General features: G+C 55.1%; 2 protein-coding genes across 2 annotated transcripts; one reads left to right on the forward strand and one right to left on the reverse strand.

Moving 5' to 3' along the window:
* Positions 1-736: 736 nt before the first annotated feature.
* CLDN2 (claudin 2) lies at positions 737-1,420 on the reverse strand (the record flags this gene model as incomplete). Its single annotated transcript, XM_079541956.1, has 1 exon — positions 737-1,420. One exon carries the CDS (start codon positions 1,418-1,420, stop codon positions 737-739), a length of 684 nt encoding a protein of 227 aa, XP_079398082.1.
* Positions 1,421-13,051: 11,631 nt separating this feature from the next.
* Positions 13,052-14,375, forward strand: PRRG3 (proline rich and Gla domain 3; the record flags this gene model as incomplete). Its single annotated transcript, XM_079541869.1, has 3 exons — positions 13,052-13,064; positions 13,139-13,299; positions 13,839-14,375. Exons 2-3 carry the CDS (start codon positions 13,240-13,242, stop codon positions 14,373-14,375), a joined length of 597 nt encoding a protein of 198 aa, XP_079397995.1. The 5' UTR covers positions 13,052-13,064; positions 13,139-13,239.
* Positions 14,376-14,581: the final 206 nt, after the last annotated feature.

Below are 14,581 nucleotides of genomic sequence, written 5' to 3' on the forward strand. Positions count from 1 at the left end.
AAAGGGTTGCAGGGAGCAGGTTTGACCCTGCCCTCCCATCCCAAACCTGCCCCTGCAGGAACCTACAGGCTTAGACCCACCTGCAAGACCCCTCTGTGTTTTATTTCATCTCCTTTATGGCCAAGAGCAAGGGATGGGGCTCCCTTTGCACCCGTCTTTGCAGGATGGATGAAGCAGACAGGTGAGCATGGCCCTGCCAGAGCCTGCCCTGACACTGGTGAGGTGCTGGGGTACTCCTTAGTACCACAGAAAAGTTCAATCGCAGCCCATCTAGAAACACAGATTTATTGTGATATCAGCTTGCAATCAATACTCCATCCCCCCAGTGTCCCCCCAAAATTCTGGGCCCCTGTGGGTGCCCTAATCCCCCCCCGGTGTCTCCAGAGCCACAGATGAGCAGGTGAGCCCCAGCGGCACAATTTCACTGTCCTTGCTGGGCTGTGGGCTGCAGGATGGAGTTTGGCCATGAGAAGACTGCCGTGCAGGGGCTATGGGTGTGCTTCCAGCTGGCTTGCAGGGGCAGCTCCAGCAGGCTGATGGCAGCAAAGTGGTAACAGAAGCTGGACTCAGGGTCCTTCACAGCTGAGATTTCTGAGCAGTCATATGTCAAGATCCCCGAGCAAAAGATACGAACGTGGGAGACACCGCTGCATCTTCTCCTCTTACTGTGTGCCCTCGGTGCCAGCCCAGGTGTTTTGGGAGTTAGGAAAAGTGCTGACCAGGTGCCCTGCTGCTGCTACACATATCCTGTCAGGTTGTAGGAGCTGAACTCACTCTTTGGCTTCTGCATCTGTTTGATGGAGGGCTGGGGACTCCTGCTTGCCAGCAGCTGGGGCGAGTAGGGGCCAGATGGGTCACGGGGAGGGCAGGAGGCACAGAGGATGAAGCCACCAATGAGGGAGAGCAGAGAGGAGACGATGCCCAGGTATAGAGCTTCCCCCAACTCAAATTTGGTGCTGTCGGGGAGCAGGGGGTTGTGGAAATCTCGCAGCACCACATGGATGTTCCACACCAGTGGGATGAAGCAAAGCAGCCCCCCGAGGATGAAGACCACACCACCCACCACTGCCACTCGGTCCTTGGCCGGGGAGCCCTGATTGAAGACGGTGCACCTCATGCCCACCACAGCCATAAGGCAAGCAAGGGAGGAGACAGCACAGGAGCTCACCATCAGGGCCTGGGCTGCCTGGATGTCAGGAGGCAGGTTGAGCAGGGAGCTGTAGATGTCGCACTGAGTGATGCCCGTGCTATATGTAGCACACTCCATCCATAGCCCTTTGGTGAAGCTCACAGCTGTCACGATGCTCGAGCCAATGTAGGAGCTGATCTTCCAGTTGGGCAGCAGCGTGGTTGTCAGCGTGCCGATGTAGCCCAGGAAGGCCACGATGTAGCCCACCAGCTGGAGTCCCATAGAGACCATGGTTGGGCCGGGTGTCACCTCTCCCGCACGTTTACCTTCCCATGGCCCTGCTAGCGGCTCCTCTCGCTGTGCCGAAGCTTCACCCCGCTCCTGTGGGTGTTGGTTTTGTGAGGGCACGGGCACGTGGGGGGAGCCGGGGGGAGGAGAGGTTACCTGCAAGAGTGGAAAGCAATCCCTCCCCGATTAACGATTGACTCGAGCCTGCAGAGAATCGCCAAGCACCCTTTCACCTCTGTTATCTTCCCAGGCAGGCTTCAATAGGCAGCACAGCGGAGCCCAGGCAGGCCGCCAAAGCCCCTCCTTGTGCTGTGGGCAGGATGGGGAGCTGGCTGGTCCCCATCAGGTCTCTGCTGGGGCATCTCTTAATACATGGTGTCTCCTGGAGCAAGCCTCCCCAGCCACCTCTTCCTTCACCCTGTGTCCTGCTTAATGGAAATATTCTTTTGCTGCTGTGCACTCCTCCAGCTGCCTTTGCAAACTCAGCTAATCTTTATCTTTCCCTGTTTCAAGGCAAAAAAGAAGCCAAAACACTGTGGCTGCATGTTGTTTGTTTGGAACCGTTGGAAGTGCTTTAGAGTGGTGGCCCTGAGGTTTTCTCAGCAGAGGAATGGGGTTCCTAAAGCATCTGCTGCTATCCCCCCACCCCACAGAGAATCCAGCAGGAATGGGGCCAAGGGATGTGTTCTCCTGAGGGTGAATCACAGCTATCGGCCTTCCCATGTGATGATGAAAGGGAGGAATGGCAGGTGACAGCGACACCTACATCCCTAGGAGAGCCCGGAGGTTCACGAAGGACAGCAATGCACTGGGCACTGTGTGTTAATGGTGAGTCCATGCCAGCTCCTGGGAGCATTCTGTCCTGCAGCAGGCAGTGTGTGCTCCCCATGTGGGTGCTAGTGCCATGGGGCTTTTTTCTGCCCCAGCTGGGGGTGGGCAACAGGGATCTGGCAGACACGGGGCGGTTTGTTTTTCCTTCATCTTGTTTCAAAATTCCCCCTGCTGTGGTTCTTGCGAAACAGCAAACCACACAGATACTGCCTGGCCAGTGGCCTCCTGCCCTGGGAAATTTGCCGGCTGAGGGTGCACCCCTCCCAGAGCCTCCATTCCCTTTCCCCGGCCTTGGAACATCAAATGTTTACTATCAAAATTTCCCGACTTTCATCTCCTTTCCCACGTGCAACCCAATATACAGCCACTCAATCTTATGGGTGCTGTTACAGAACTAACACTCAGGTTTTGGGGGCTGGCAAACTGGGGCATGCAAGGGACTGTGTACTTACAGAGATGGCTGGAGATGTGGTGCGGGACCGAGGGCAGCTGCAGTCCTACAGGAAGAGGCTCGTCAGGGCTGGGGATCAGGGACTGCGAATGGTTCACCTCGGCTTTGCAAAATCCATCCACAAATCTCAGCCTGGAGGCTTATTGCAGATCAGAATTAAACCCTTTCGGTGTCAGGAAGGATTGAGGAGCTGGGATGCCTTGTTTTGCTTGTTTTCTATTAATTATCAGGGTAGGTGGTTGCCTAAGTGGCTTGGGATACCAGGCTAGGGCGGGGGCAGTGGTGTGTGGAGGAAAGGCGGTGAGAAGAGATGGGGTGGAGTGAAGGGAGCAGAGCCAAGGATGGAAACTGGCTGCAGAGATGAAGCCAAATTCCTCCCTTGCCTTCCATCTGCACTGGCTCCAGGGGCCCTTTGCTGTCAGTGGTGATGCCCGGCTGGCAGGGGCACAGAGGGGACTTTTCTCCTGCGGGGTTCAACAGCCCCTGAGACATGTTTTGGCCAGTGCTAGAAGAGAGTGGCTGGAGATCGAGCTGGGCATAGGGCAATGCAGTGTGCAAGTTACCAAGGTGTCCCACAGCACACCAGTACCGCAAGAGATGGACAACCACAGCATTTCCATCTTCTACGCTGAATCCCGTCCCTGCCAAGCTGTGTGCTGGGATCACAGGGCAGCAAAAGACCAGCAGGTTGAACTCTCCAGCCTTGCTTGTCCTCTGCAGGGTTTGTTATTGTAAGACTCCTGGCCCAAATGAGGAGCAAATGGGGACGGTAATGAGGGCTGTTGCTCGTGCCGTGCCCCCTCCCGTTCCCCGGCTGCTGCAGATGGACTGGGGCAGGGAGGGCCCCTGGTGACAAATTGTGCTCAGAGCCAAGCCGATCCTGGCCAATGTTTGGACACTGCTGGCAGAGCTACAGCAGGGACCATTTGCTATTTTCTTTCCTTGTCTCAAACTGAAACTCTCCCAGGATCGGGGGGTGACCTGCCTGCAAGTGGCACCTCACATCAAGTGCCCAGTCAGGAGCAGCACGAGGGGTGGGATGCATAGAGGTATGACCTTTGCATCCTCCTACTGAGAATCCTTCCTGCACCTCCTGATACTGTCTGCATCCCAGAGAGCCAAGGGAGATCACTGGCAAACACTGCAGCAGTAAATTATGGAATCATAGAATTATTTGGGCTGGAAAAGACCTTCAAAGACCATCTAATCCAATTGCTCTGCTGCGGGCATGGACATCGCTTTAGCAGATCATACTGAACCATTCTGCTGGGAGGGGACAGCCAGCTCTGAGTTGTGCCACTGCTTTTGGTTGCCAGCTTCGTGCTGCAGCTGTGCCCAGCCCTGCAAGGCTAAAGCTTGGGGAGAAGCTGCCTTGTGTCTGTGTCCCACTCACCTTGGGGCTGGTCCTGCAACCAGCCTTGGGGATATGACAGCCATTATACACTACACATTATATGCAGCACCTCTTTGCTGTAGGAATAAAACCTGGGACCTCCCTGAAGGACGTGAGCAGGAACATGTGTGCCTGAGCAGGACCGCTGCAATCCCCTGGCACCTATCTTCACCCCTGTCCTCTCTTGAGCATCCTTTCTCTCACCTTCTGGTTGGTCTGTGCTTGCTTCTGCTGCAGCCCATCACACTGTCACCATCATGCCATCCTCATCCCCTGCCCGTCGTGATGCCCCAGCACTCCTGATCAATTCCCCAAATCCCCTCTCCCTTATGCAAATGGCTACTAAGAACACTTAATCATCCTTGTTAATTGTCTTTGCCCTACCCTGTTTCCCCCCACACCCCCCTGAGCCCTCCTGGGGACTTTCTCACAAATGGTGTCTAACTTTTCCCTTCTGTGTTTTGCTTTTCCACAACACCCTGCTTCCAGTCCCCCCCAGCCCTCTGTTTACACAACTGGGACAAATTTCACACCCTGGGGACTGCTACCCCTGAGCCCCCAGTCCAACACTCTCCTGCCACAAAGAATTTGTGAGTCACTGGTGAGGGCAGAGCTATATATAAAGCTATCCTCACAAAGGACCTCCAGCCTTGGAGGGGACACCGTTGCCACCATGGAAGCTGCTGCCTGTTGCCTGCCTCTCCACCGGCTCCCGTTGCCCACAGCTGGTGCTTGCCCAGCCCCGGGGCTGCAGCAGAGGGGAAGGTACTTTGGGTGCAGAATGGGTGGGGGGGCTGGAGCAGGCAGCAATGGCTATGTGGGAAGGCTCCAGGTGAGTTTGGGTGAAGGCCGTGTGCTCCTGGTTTAGGTGCAGACTCCCACAATTCCAGCACTGAAGGTGCAGAGCCTAGGATCTGGGAGCTCCTGCAGGGAAGGGACCACAAGTGGGGTGGTGGATATGCCTGGCACCAGGGCAGGGGTCGTGGATGTACTGGCATAACTGGGGTGTGTGGCTGGGGTGTGGGTGAGCAAGGCAAGCGGGGAGGAAAATGCAGGGTGCCTACTGTGCTCATCTTTCTGTCCTCCCCGAGACCCAAGCCACTCTGGAGACCATGGCTGCCCCAGGAGGAATTCATGACCAGGCAGCAGAGGGAACAGATGGACACTGTGAGTTTTATTCTTCCTGCTGCGACCCACTTTTTTTTTCCATTGGCAGCGTTGGGGTCACCAGCCTCTGGCCCCAGACTCCTTTATCCCTTGCAAGGGCTGAGCAGAGGGCACAGAGCAGGCACCTGCACCCTGACATCCTCCCCAAAGCCCACGGGAGGGTAGCTGCAATAAGGGGGTGAGCAGGGAGTACTTTGGGTACCCACATTCCCCAGCATCTCCTCTCCACTCCCCAAGCCTACAGCCTGCTGGGGCAGTGCCAACTGCAGCAAACACAGCTGCTCTGTGGGGTCTGAAAGGGATGCCTGTTCCCGGCCTGGCGGGCATTCCTCAGGGGGTTAGCAGGACGCGTGGGCACAATGGGGGAGATTACTCTGGCAAAAAGCCCTCATGTGGGGTTTAGATGCCAGCTTCCTTTGCGGGAGCGCAGGGAACTGAATCCATTCAGCAGAGGAGCGGGGAAAATTGGGATGCGGTCTGGCCCCACACACGCACTGCTCAGGGGCTGTGAGGTGGTGTGTAAACCTCTGATGTTAGGAAGGTCTGTGTCACTGCAACCACGGCAGGAGCAGGGGCAGAGGGATATGGGGCAGGTCCCAGCCCGGCTCTGTTCCCACAGGCTCAGCCCCTCGATGCTGCAGGAGACCACAGCACTGACAAAGCGCTAGCACTGTTCCGCCATCCGGTCAGGTACGTCCCCGTGCCGGCGCCATGCCCACAGCTAGGACAGGCAGGTTCTCACGGTGATTCTCTCCAACAGGCTCCTGTGGCCCAAATCCAGGTGCTTTGACTATCTGTACAGCGTGGGGGAGAAGCTGCTGGAGAACTTCCCGGTGCAGGCCACGCTGTGCCTCTATGATGACTCAGACAGCGAGGGGGATGAGACCGAAGATGACGATGAAGATGGCGATGAAGGGAACGAAGGCGAGGCCGGAGGCGCTGTGCCCGCGCTAGGGGCAGGCTCCCCGCGGCCGGCCTGAACACAGCACACGTGGCACGGGGATGGAGGATGACCGAGGCGTAGAGCAGCACGGGGCAGCGTGAGCCGGGTCCGGCCGCTCGAGCAGCCGTGACGCTGAGCGCGGTGCAGAGCCCCATGAAGCGGCACAGGGCCCAGCGGCGCCGGCAGACAGTTTGTGGAGAAATAAAGCGCGTGAAACTCCGACGGCCTCCGCAGTGTGAGGCGCGGGGCGGGGCGGGGCGGGGCGGGGCTGCCCGCAGGCGGTGACCGATCCCCGATCGTGGTTCCGCAGCGCCGCCCGCAGCACGAAGCGCTGCGCCGCAGCGGGCGTGGGACTACTACTCCCAGCAGCCTAGGCGGCCGCATCGCGCTCTCCCATTGGCTGCACGTTCACAGAGTCCGCGTTTGATTGGGGAAGGCTCGTAGGCCCGCCCACCTTTCCGCTCCGCGCTTCTAATTGTAGAGGCGGAGGAGAAGGCGGGGCGTGCTGGCTGAGGGGGGGATGTGATTGGCTGAGAGGTGGGAGGGGGGCGGAGCTTTCCTCTTCCTGCCCGTCGGCGGGAGGGAGCGGCTGCGGCGGGGCGCGAGGCCGCCATGAGGTACGGGTGGGGCGGCGTGAGGCGGGCTGTGGGGCGGCGGGGGAACTCGGGGTGATGTGGGGTACTGGGGCTGAAGGTATGGGGTGGGCTTCGGGCTGGGGTGTTGAGGCTCTGTGTGTGTGGAGTGGGGGGGATGCCAGGGCTGGAGGTCGGTGTATGGGCTGGGGGAGCTGCGGGCAGGGCGGGCCTGGCTGGGTGCGGGAGGTGCTGTGGGGTCCGGCTTCCCCGTGGCGCGTTCTGTGGGGCCGCCCGGAGCCGAGGGCGACAAATGGGGCCGGGGTCTGGGCGTGGAGGGAGGGGGCCGGGCAGCGCGGGGCCGGGCCGCGGCATCGCATCGAAGGCTGCCGCGAGGTGAAGCTTCGGGCCCCCGCGGTGTCTGGCGTGCGGAGCGGGCGCAGCCTGGCACCGCGTGGTGGATCCTGGCACAGAGCATCGCTGGGGAGCGGGAGGAATCCCCGCTGGCTGGATCACGGCTGTGGCGCCGGTCGGTCCCTCGTCACACCTGTGCCCTTACCCTGGACTCTGCGGGCTGGGATCGCGCGCCGGGCTTTGCCAGCACGATTTCCTCCTTTGGCATCAGGGAGGGGGGTGGGGGGAGCCCGGGGGAGACACGAATGTGCGACTGCAGCATCCTCGCACTCACGGACGCATCCCTCGCGCCTCCTCGCCGTTGCTGTAGCAACCTCCCGTCGGTGGGGTATTTATAGAGGAGAGCTGAGAAGCGTGGGGCGGACGGGGCTGGGTGGGTGTCTGCCGGGTCAGCCTCCAGCTTCTCTCATACGGTGGGTGGGTGCTCAGGCAGTGCTGCTCGCCGGCTGCCGGCCCTCCCGCTCATCTCACCTGGGGGCGGCCATGGATTTGCGTGTGGAAATTAAAAATAAATACCCGTGTTGCTCACCCTTGTTGCGTGCGCCCGAGCAGGCAGCTCTTGTGCTTGCAGGCTTGTGCAGAGCAGGCTTATTGTTGTGCTGGAATAAACAGTCTCTTGTTTCTGACGCTGGGTGGTGCATTGGCACAGATGTTTGGGGGAAAAAAAAGTTAAAAGTGATGAAATTGATCATTACTGTACTTCTATGCTTGCGGTGTCAGGCTCCATGAATGTAAAGCGTGCTTCGTGGAGCCTGGGATCCTGGCAAGTCTAGTCTTGAATATGTTTATTTCCGCGACTCGAATTCTCGTGTGTATCAGGTAGAGAAGGTGTGATGCTCATTGCCTGTAATAATGAGTGGTACGAAGTTTGTGTACTGTGTGGATGCTGGGGCAAATTTTCTTTGCAGCCTGTTCTTTGATACAGAGGATTTGAGTTTCTTCATTAAAACAGACAGCAACAAAATCAGGTCAGTATCTGCTCACAGCTGACAGAACCTATAAGGGAATGTGCGGCTCCTGCAGCCTGTGTGCTCCCATCAGACTTGGGAATGTGGTTTGGAGGAGCAAGATCAAGTGTTCCATTCCTTGTGAAGAGAAACGTGGATGAATGCCCAGCCTGGGGAGTGCGAGATGGCAAATCTGTCACATGTAATTGTTCTGTTGCTTTCCCTCTGTCCTGTTTAAATCCTAGGCTAGGTGTTGCAGAATTTCTCAGTCTGTTTAAAATAAACTGTTCTTTGCTGATGGAAAGCAGCTCCAAGCATCGCCGGTCTCTTACTGCTTTTGGTACAAAAAACATGCGAAGCCTGATTTTGGCAGTGAGAGACATTAGCTTTACTGAGGAGGTGTTTGTTGGTGAGATCTGATACCTCCTGATGTAGCAATACACCAGCACTGTTGTGTGCCTGGATTCCAGCCTTTTGAGTGAAATGGGAAGTGTGTTTCCTGTGCTGCTGACCCAGCGGATGGCTTTGTACAGCCACTGACCTCACCCCAGCAGAGAGCTAATTGAAGCGCTTTGGGGATTACTCTGAATATCTGCAGTCCTGGACCTCAGATCAGCTCATTTTAGTTCCTGCTGTTTCTAAACTGCCTTTGCTGCTACATCCACAATACATCCCTGTGGGAGCTGGCTCAGTCTTTTGATGGAGTTGTGGTTTTGTCACAGCAAGGAGTCATGGAAGGTGAGAGATGAGTTTGGCCAGGATGGTCTGATCTGTGGGATCTTAAGCGCAGTGAAAAGACAAAACGTGGACAATAAATGAGTGGAATTGCTCCTGCAAGCAGATAATAGTTTACTCCTTTACTGAACTTCACTGTTGTGGGTTTTTTTTTTTGTTTTTGAAGTGTGAAAGGTGCTTTTCTAGCAGGAGAGTTGGCATCCTGAATATGCAGGGAGTGCTGCTGCTGCTCTGAGCTTTGCCAAACACCCTTTAGGACATGCATATCCTTTTCTCTCCTGCTAAATACTCAGCTTGATGGTAATGGAGAAAACAATCCAGCCATCCTTACTGCATACTGTGGGTAAGCGTTACAGAAGTGAGAATTTACATGACTGTGCAATGGATGCAAAATGAGTTTATCTGTATCCATTAATCCTGTCTGGGAGGGAAGAGCACCAATCTGTTCCCAGCAGCTTCCAACTCTCAGGTCGTCCTATATACTGATCCTGATCTTCCTAGTTAGCTTGTGTGTTTGCCCCCTGGGGCAGCATAGGTCCTGCAGGCACCTGCCATGGGCAGCTGATGGTAGCAAGCATGCCAGGCAGAGGGAGGCTCTGGTGTCAGGTGTACTCTGTGTCCAGCAGAGCATTGTTGATCACTCACCAATTACATGGTCCTCGTTGGCTGTGCCTTGTTTCCGTGAATGGGAGACTCTCCCTCTTGCTCTTGGTGCTGGGTGTATTGGAGTCTGCTTCTCTCAGAGGAACTGTCGCTTTCTAAGCATTCTTTATTCTGTGAATTCAAAGGTTAGGAGATTAGCTGGTTGCGAGGTTGGGCTGACAGTTTCATGGGTCTACAGATAGCACCCTGCTTTCTGCATCATTCTGACCCAGGATGGTGGAGGGATCAGGCTTTAGTGTCTGCTGGGCTGCAATTGAAGCTCTTGATGACTCTCCTATTTTCTTCCCTGCAGGTAGGTGGGAGTCCCCTGCAGCCGAGCAAGGCAGCATGGCAAGTAAGTGTTCCCTGTTCCTCTCCAGCACCACTACCACCTCTTCATCTGCAGTGGGGAAGCGTTTTGCAGATGCCTCACAAGCAAGAGGCACCTGTATTTTTTGGGGAGGCTCAGATGCCATTGACTCTTATCCCTGTACATGGTCTGAGGTCCAGCCTGCCTTGTTCCTCTCTCATCTATGCAAGGTGGGAGGTACTGAAGGGCGAATCTCTCCAGGACTGCCTTTATTTCTGCGAGGCTTGTTGCATGAAGCCTCCCCTGAGGCTTTTTGGACTGACTGACTCCTTTGCAGGCATTGCTAGTCTGCACCAAGATCTCCTAGCCATGGTGCTCCCCAGGAAGGTGGCCCGTGATTCGGGCCATGGTGGCCTGGGACACTGCAGCCCTATGTTCCTGGCAGAGACTTGGGCAGTGGTGTAACGTAGCCCCCTGCTGGAGCATGTTGCATCTTGGTGAGTGAGTGCCCAGCACATGTGGCCATTTGGTGCCAGCAGCTGTGAGGACTGGCCTGGCAAAAGCTGGGCTGAGAACAGTAAGGGTACAGGGTGGAAAACAGCATGTGATCTGTGAAGGGCTGGACTCAACCCTCTGTCCTCACTTATCTGAGCAGCCTGCACAGAGGCTGCATGTAGCGATGCAATGGGAACTCTGAAAGGATGGTGGTTGTGAACAAGAAGATGCTAGAGCTGAAATCTCAGGATCTGCTGAGGTGTCGCCAGAGCCAGCTGTGAAGGTGGAGGCAGAGGGCAAGCTGGACAGAAGAGAACTCCAGGGATGACAGGTATGCTTCCTCTTGTTGTCCGTACTGTGCTAGGTGGGGGAGGGAGCAGAGATCTCCACGCAGGTTCTGCCGCAGAATGTACTTTTTATCTTGTGTTATTGAGGAAGGTCCCCAGTTGTTGCCCTGCCTTCTAGCACCTTCCCTCCCTCGCAGATTTTAGCTGCTGACTTAGTAGCACCTGCTTCTTGTGGAAGCTGTCCCTTGAGGTGGCAGTGCCCCGTGCCAAGCAGTTTCTGTCATGCTAACCCTGAAGGATGTGACTTGCAGGAGTGGTTTGTGGTGATCAGCACGTTTGCCCGCATGTGCTTCCCCAAAACTGCAGCCCTGACTGCTCCTTTCCAGGCATAGCCATGTGTCATTTGGGCAAGGCAGTCCTGGGTAGAGGTATGGCTACCACCAGGGGCCAGCATCACCTTAGGAAACTTAAAAGGGATGGCAGTGAACTCCTGCTCCCCCAGCCTAAAGCTCTAATCTTTCCTGTGCACTGGTGCTCCAACTGGTGTGGGGAGACTTGGAGAGGCACAAGGAGTCAGTACAGACACTGCTGGGGTTTGAAAAGTCTTCCCTCTGTCCTGTGGTTTGGAGACAGCTGCTGCTCAGCTGTCTGCTGTCCTGTGAGTTGAGGATCCCAAGTCAAAGAGGAGAGTTTACAAGGCTCTTCTGTCCTGAAGGCCACTGGTCTTCCTGCCCTGATTCCCATGCATGTGGGAACTGCTTTCCACATAAAAGAGGGGAAGGATCAGTGACTTAGTTTCTGCTCTCCTGTCATTTCTAGGTCCTCAGGGGAGATTCTCTGGGGGAAGAGGCTCATGCCTCCATCACAGCATGTTTTCAACTGAGAAATTGTTTGTGATACCTCTCTGTGTGTCTGTTTTTATTTCCATCATAGTGACCAGTTCAGCAAAGCAGGGTCAAGTGAGTGGTATCTGCAGGGATGGAAAACCGTGCAAGTGAGATCTGCAGCTAAGCTTGTTGTTCCAAGGTGGGAAGGAAGATGGAAAGAGTCTCAGGCTCAAGTGCTGAGGATGGGAGAGTTAATAGCACAGCTTGATCAAGTCAGGAAGCCAAGGAGGTAAGGCCAGATTTCTCCAGTGAAAGCTGGGACATTTGCAGAATGGATGGTGCCTTTGTGAAATTTCATCCGGTTCCGGAAAGGGCAGGAGAAAGCCAGCCTGCCAGCCTGCTCCATCTTCAGCCAGGACAGCACTCCTTGACTGGGAAAGCCAAGGCAAGCTGATCCCTGCCCTCCAGCGGTGTGCTTCTGTGCCTCTTGAAGATGCTTTTTCTGGTTATCCTTGTTATTTAAGGGGAGAAAGAAAAAAAAAGATATGTTTGCATAATAAAGTTGATTCTGAAGGGAAAGTCTCTGACTCACATCATTCATGCTGCTCTTCGTTCACACCTCAGTGGTTTCAGCCTTCTGCAAACTCTCTCACCGAAGCAAGCCATTAATAAATCACTAGGGGGAAATGCACCTACACAGCACATAAAGAGCACAGTATCTCCAAGCACAGAGTCGCATAGCATTGTAGTAGTTTCTTATTTGTGATCTTTCCCCTGCCTTGCCACTTGTGAGTATTCTCAAAAATACCTTGCTATATTATTTTAGAAGCAGGATAAATGGAAGGTAAAGCTGGAGGAAAACATGTTGACCTCCCTGGTGGCAGGCTGCTACTGAATGTTATGTTTGATCATTTACTAAGCATCCTTTTCTATTCTATCCAAGCTGGTCTAATGGGAGACTCTGTCAGTCCCCCTACCTCCTTGTCCTGCATCTGTTCTTATTGCTGCAGTGTGAATTAGTTCATCTGGTTAATCCATTGGAAGACTGAGCCTGAGGGGAAGAGGTAAACAGGCTTCTGTAGATCAGCCAGCTGACCTGATTCATCTTACTCAAAGAATGCAGTGAGATTGGCTGAGTGGGAAGAATCAGTTGGATGTGTTTGGCTGCATACAGAAGGGCTGCCTTGTGAAATGTGTGTGGGATGTTTGTATCCTGGGAGGGTCACGGTCTGTGTGCAGTGTTGCTTTTTGGACAGCATCTCACCTTTCTTGTGCTAACAGGGTCAGTGCCCTTATGCTGGGAGCTCCCTTTTCCTGCAGAAGCCTCTGCCTGACCCTGGGTCCTTTTCTGATGTAGTTGCCATGTAGTAAAGGGGCAGTATTGTGAGGTCCCATCAAGGGCAGAAGGTTAAAAACAAGTCCATTGGAGCTGTCCTGTGTGGTCTGACACTGCCGATTTCTGTGTATGTAGCATCCAGTCCTGTTGGAAGAATGCTGCTGGTGCTGCATGTCTCTGGGCGGACCCCAGAAACCCTACTACTGTGTGTACTTCCTCAGCAGGCACACTGCTGTGCTAACTGAGCTGTAGCTGTGGGCCATTTGGTGTTTGGGATACCTGTTCCACCAAAAGCGGGTGGGAAAACCCAGCTGCACAGAGGCCAAGTGTGGGTTTGTCGCTGTTGAGCATCTGTGCTTTGTGTGTTGCAGTGTTCTTGGGGGCCAGGAATGCCCACTCAATCCTGAAGCGCTTTCCCCGAGCCAACGGCTTCCTGGAGGAGATCCGGCAGGGCACCATCGAGCGGGAGTGCATGGAGGAGGTCTGCAGTTATGAGGAGGTCAAGGAAGTGTTCGAGAACAAGGAGAAGACGGTGAGTTTGTCCCACTGTGCTCCTCAGTGGATGCGTGAGGCACTTGCGCCTCAGTATGCTGTGGGTGGAGAAAAGCACAGTGGGAATGGCCTCTCCTGTTTCCTCTGTCCTCTTCATTCCACAGGCAGTATGCTGTAGCCTCACTTTTCAGCATGTTTTACTCTTGCAAGGCAATGTTCTCTCCTTGTCATTGCTGGGACTCCCTGCACAGCTGCAGGTTGAACTGGCACTCCCCTGGCATTTGTAAGAGATGTATACTGCTGTCCCCACATCTCCAGGTGGGTTTTGACTTTGGCCACATTTCTCCCTGCTTAATATGGGGACTGGTGGCTGCTGTTGAGGTTTGTTCCCATCATCTTTTTTGCTGGGTCCTGTAGTTGGTTAAGCAGGACCACTCAGCCTTGGTGAGAGTGTTGCAAGGCAGCTGGAAAGGCCTCTTCTGTGGGCTTGGGGACAGCAGTGCTTATTGCATGTGATGGTTAGGGGCTGCTTGTCTCATGCAGAAGCACGTGGTAGTTCCTTCTGTGTTTCTACTGCAGATGGAGTTCTGGAAGGGCTACACCAACTCTGTGTACTCTGTCAAGGACCCTGGGCACAGCACGGAGCGCTCAGATGCTATGTACGTGGTGGTGCCCCTCTTGGGAGTGGCTCTTCTGATAGTCATCGCCCTCTTCATCATCTGGAGGTGCCAGCTGCAAAAGGCCACCCGTCACCGCCCTTCCTACGCCCAGAACCGCTACCTGGCCAGCCGAACGGGACGCAGCCTCCCCAGGGTCATGGTGTACCGTGAGCGCTCACAGAGCCAAGGGGAAACTCAGTATCAGCGAGAAGCAAGCAACCGAGGGGCTGGAGACAGCAGAGCAGGGGGCACCCCCCAGCAAGAGGGCACTCTCTGTCCACCAGAGCACTCGGTCTCTGTCCTCTCCAGACTGTCCAGTGCCACCCCTCCACCGTCTTACGAGGAAGTTACGGGACACCCAGACAGCAGCAGCGGCGAAGAGACCAGCATCTCCTACAACGACCCTCCACCAAAGTATGAGGAAATTGTGGCTGCTGCTCCCACTGCAGGCAAATAGAGGGTCTGCCTCTCTTGCCTCTTCACACACTCATGCTCATGCACCCACACCCCTTGCCATGCCCAGAACCTTGTTCAGGTGGCATTGATATCCCTGTATCACTTGTACAAGCTGGTGCCATCACACAATAGCCTTACCTTCCTTACCAAAAAAACAACTGTCCCCAAGCAGGGTGAGGGTGGGATGTGGGGCTCTGGGTTCAACCA

The sequence above is a fragment of the Tetrao urogallus genome, assembly GCF_951394365.1.
Source record: "Tetrao urogallus genome assembly, chromosome: 13".
NCBI lineage: Eukaryota > Metazoa > Chordata > Aves > Galliformes > Phasianidae > Tetrao > Tetrao urogallus.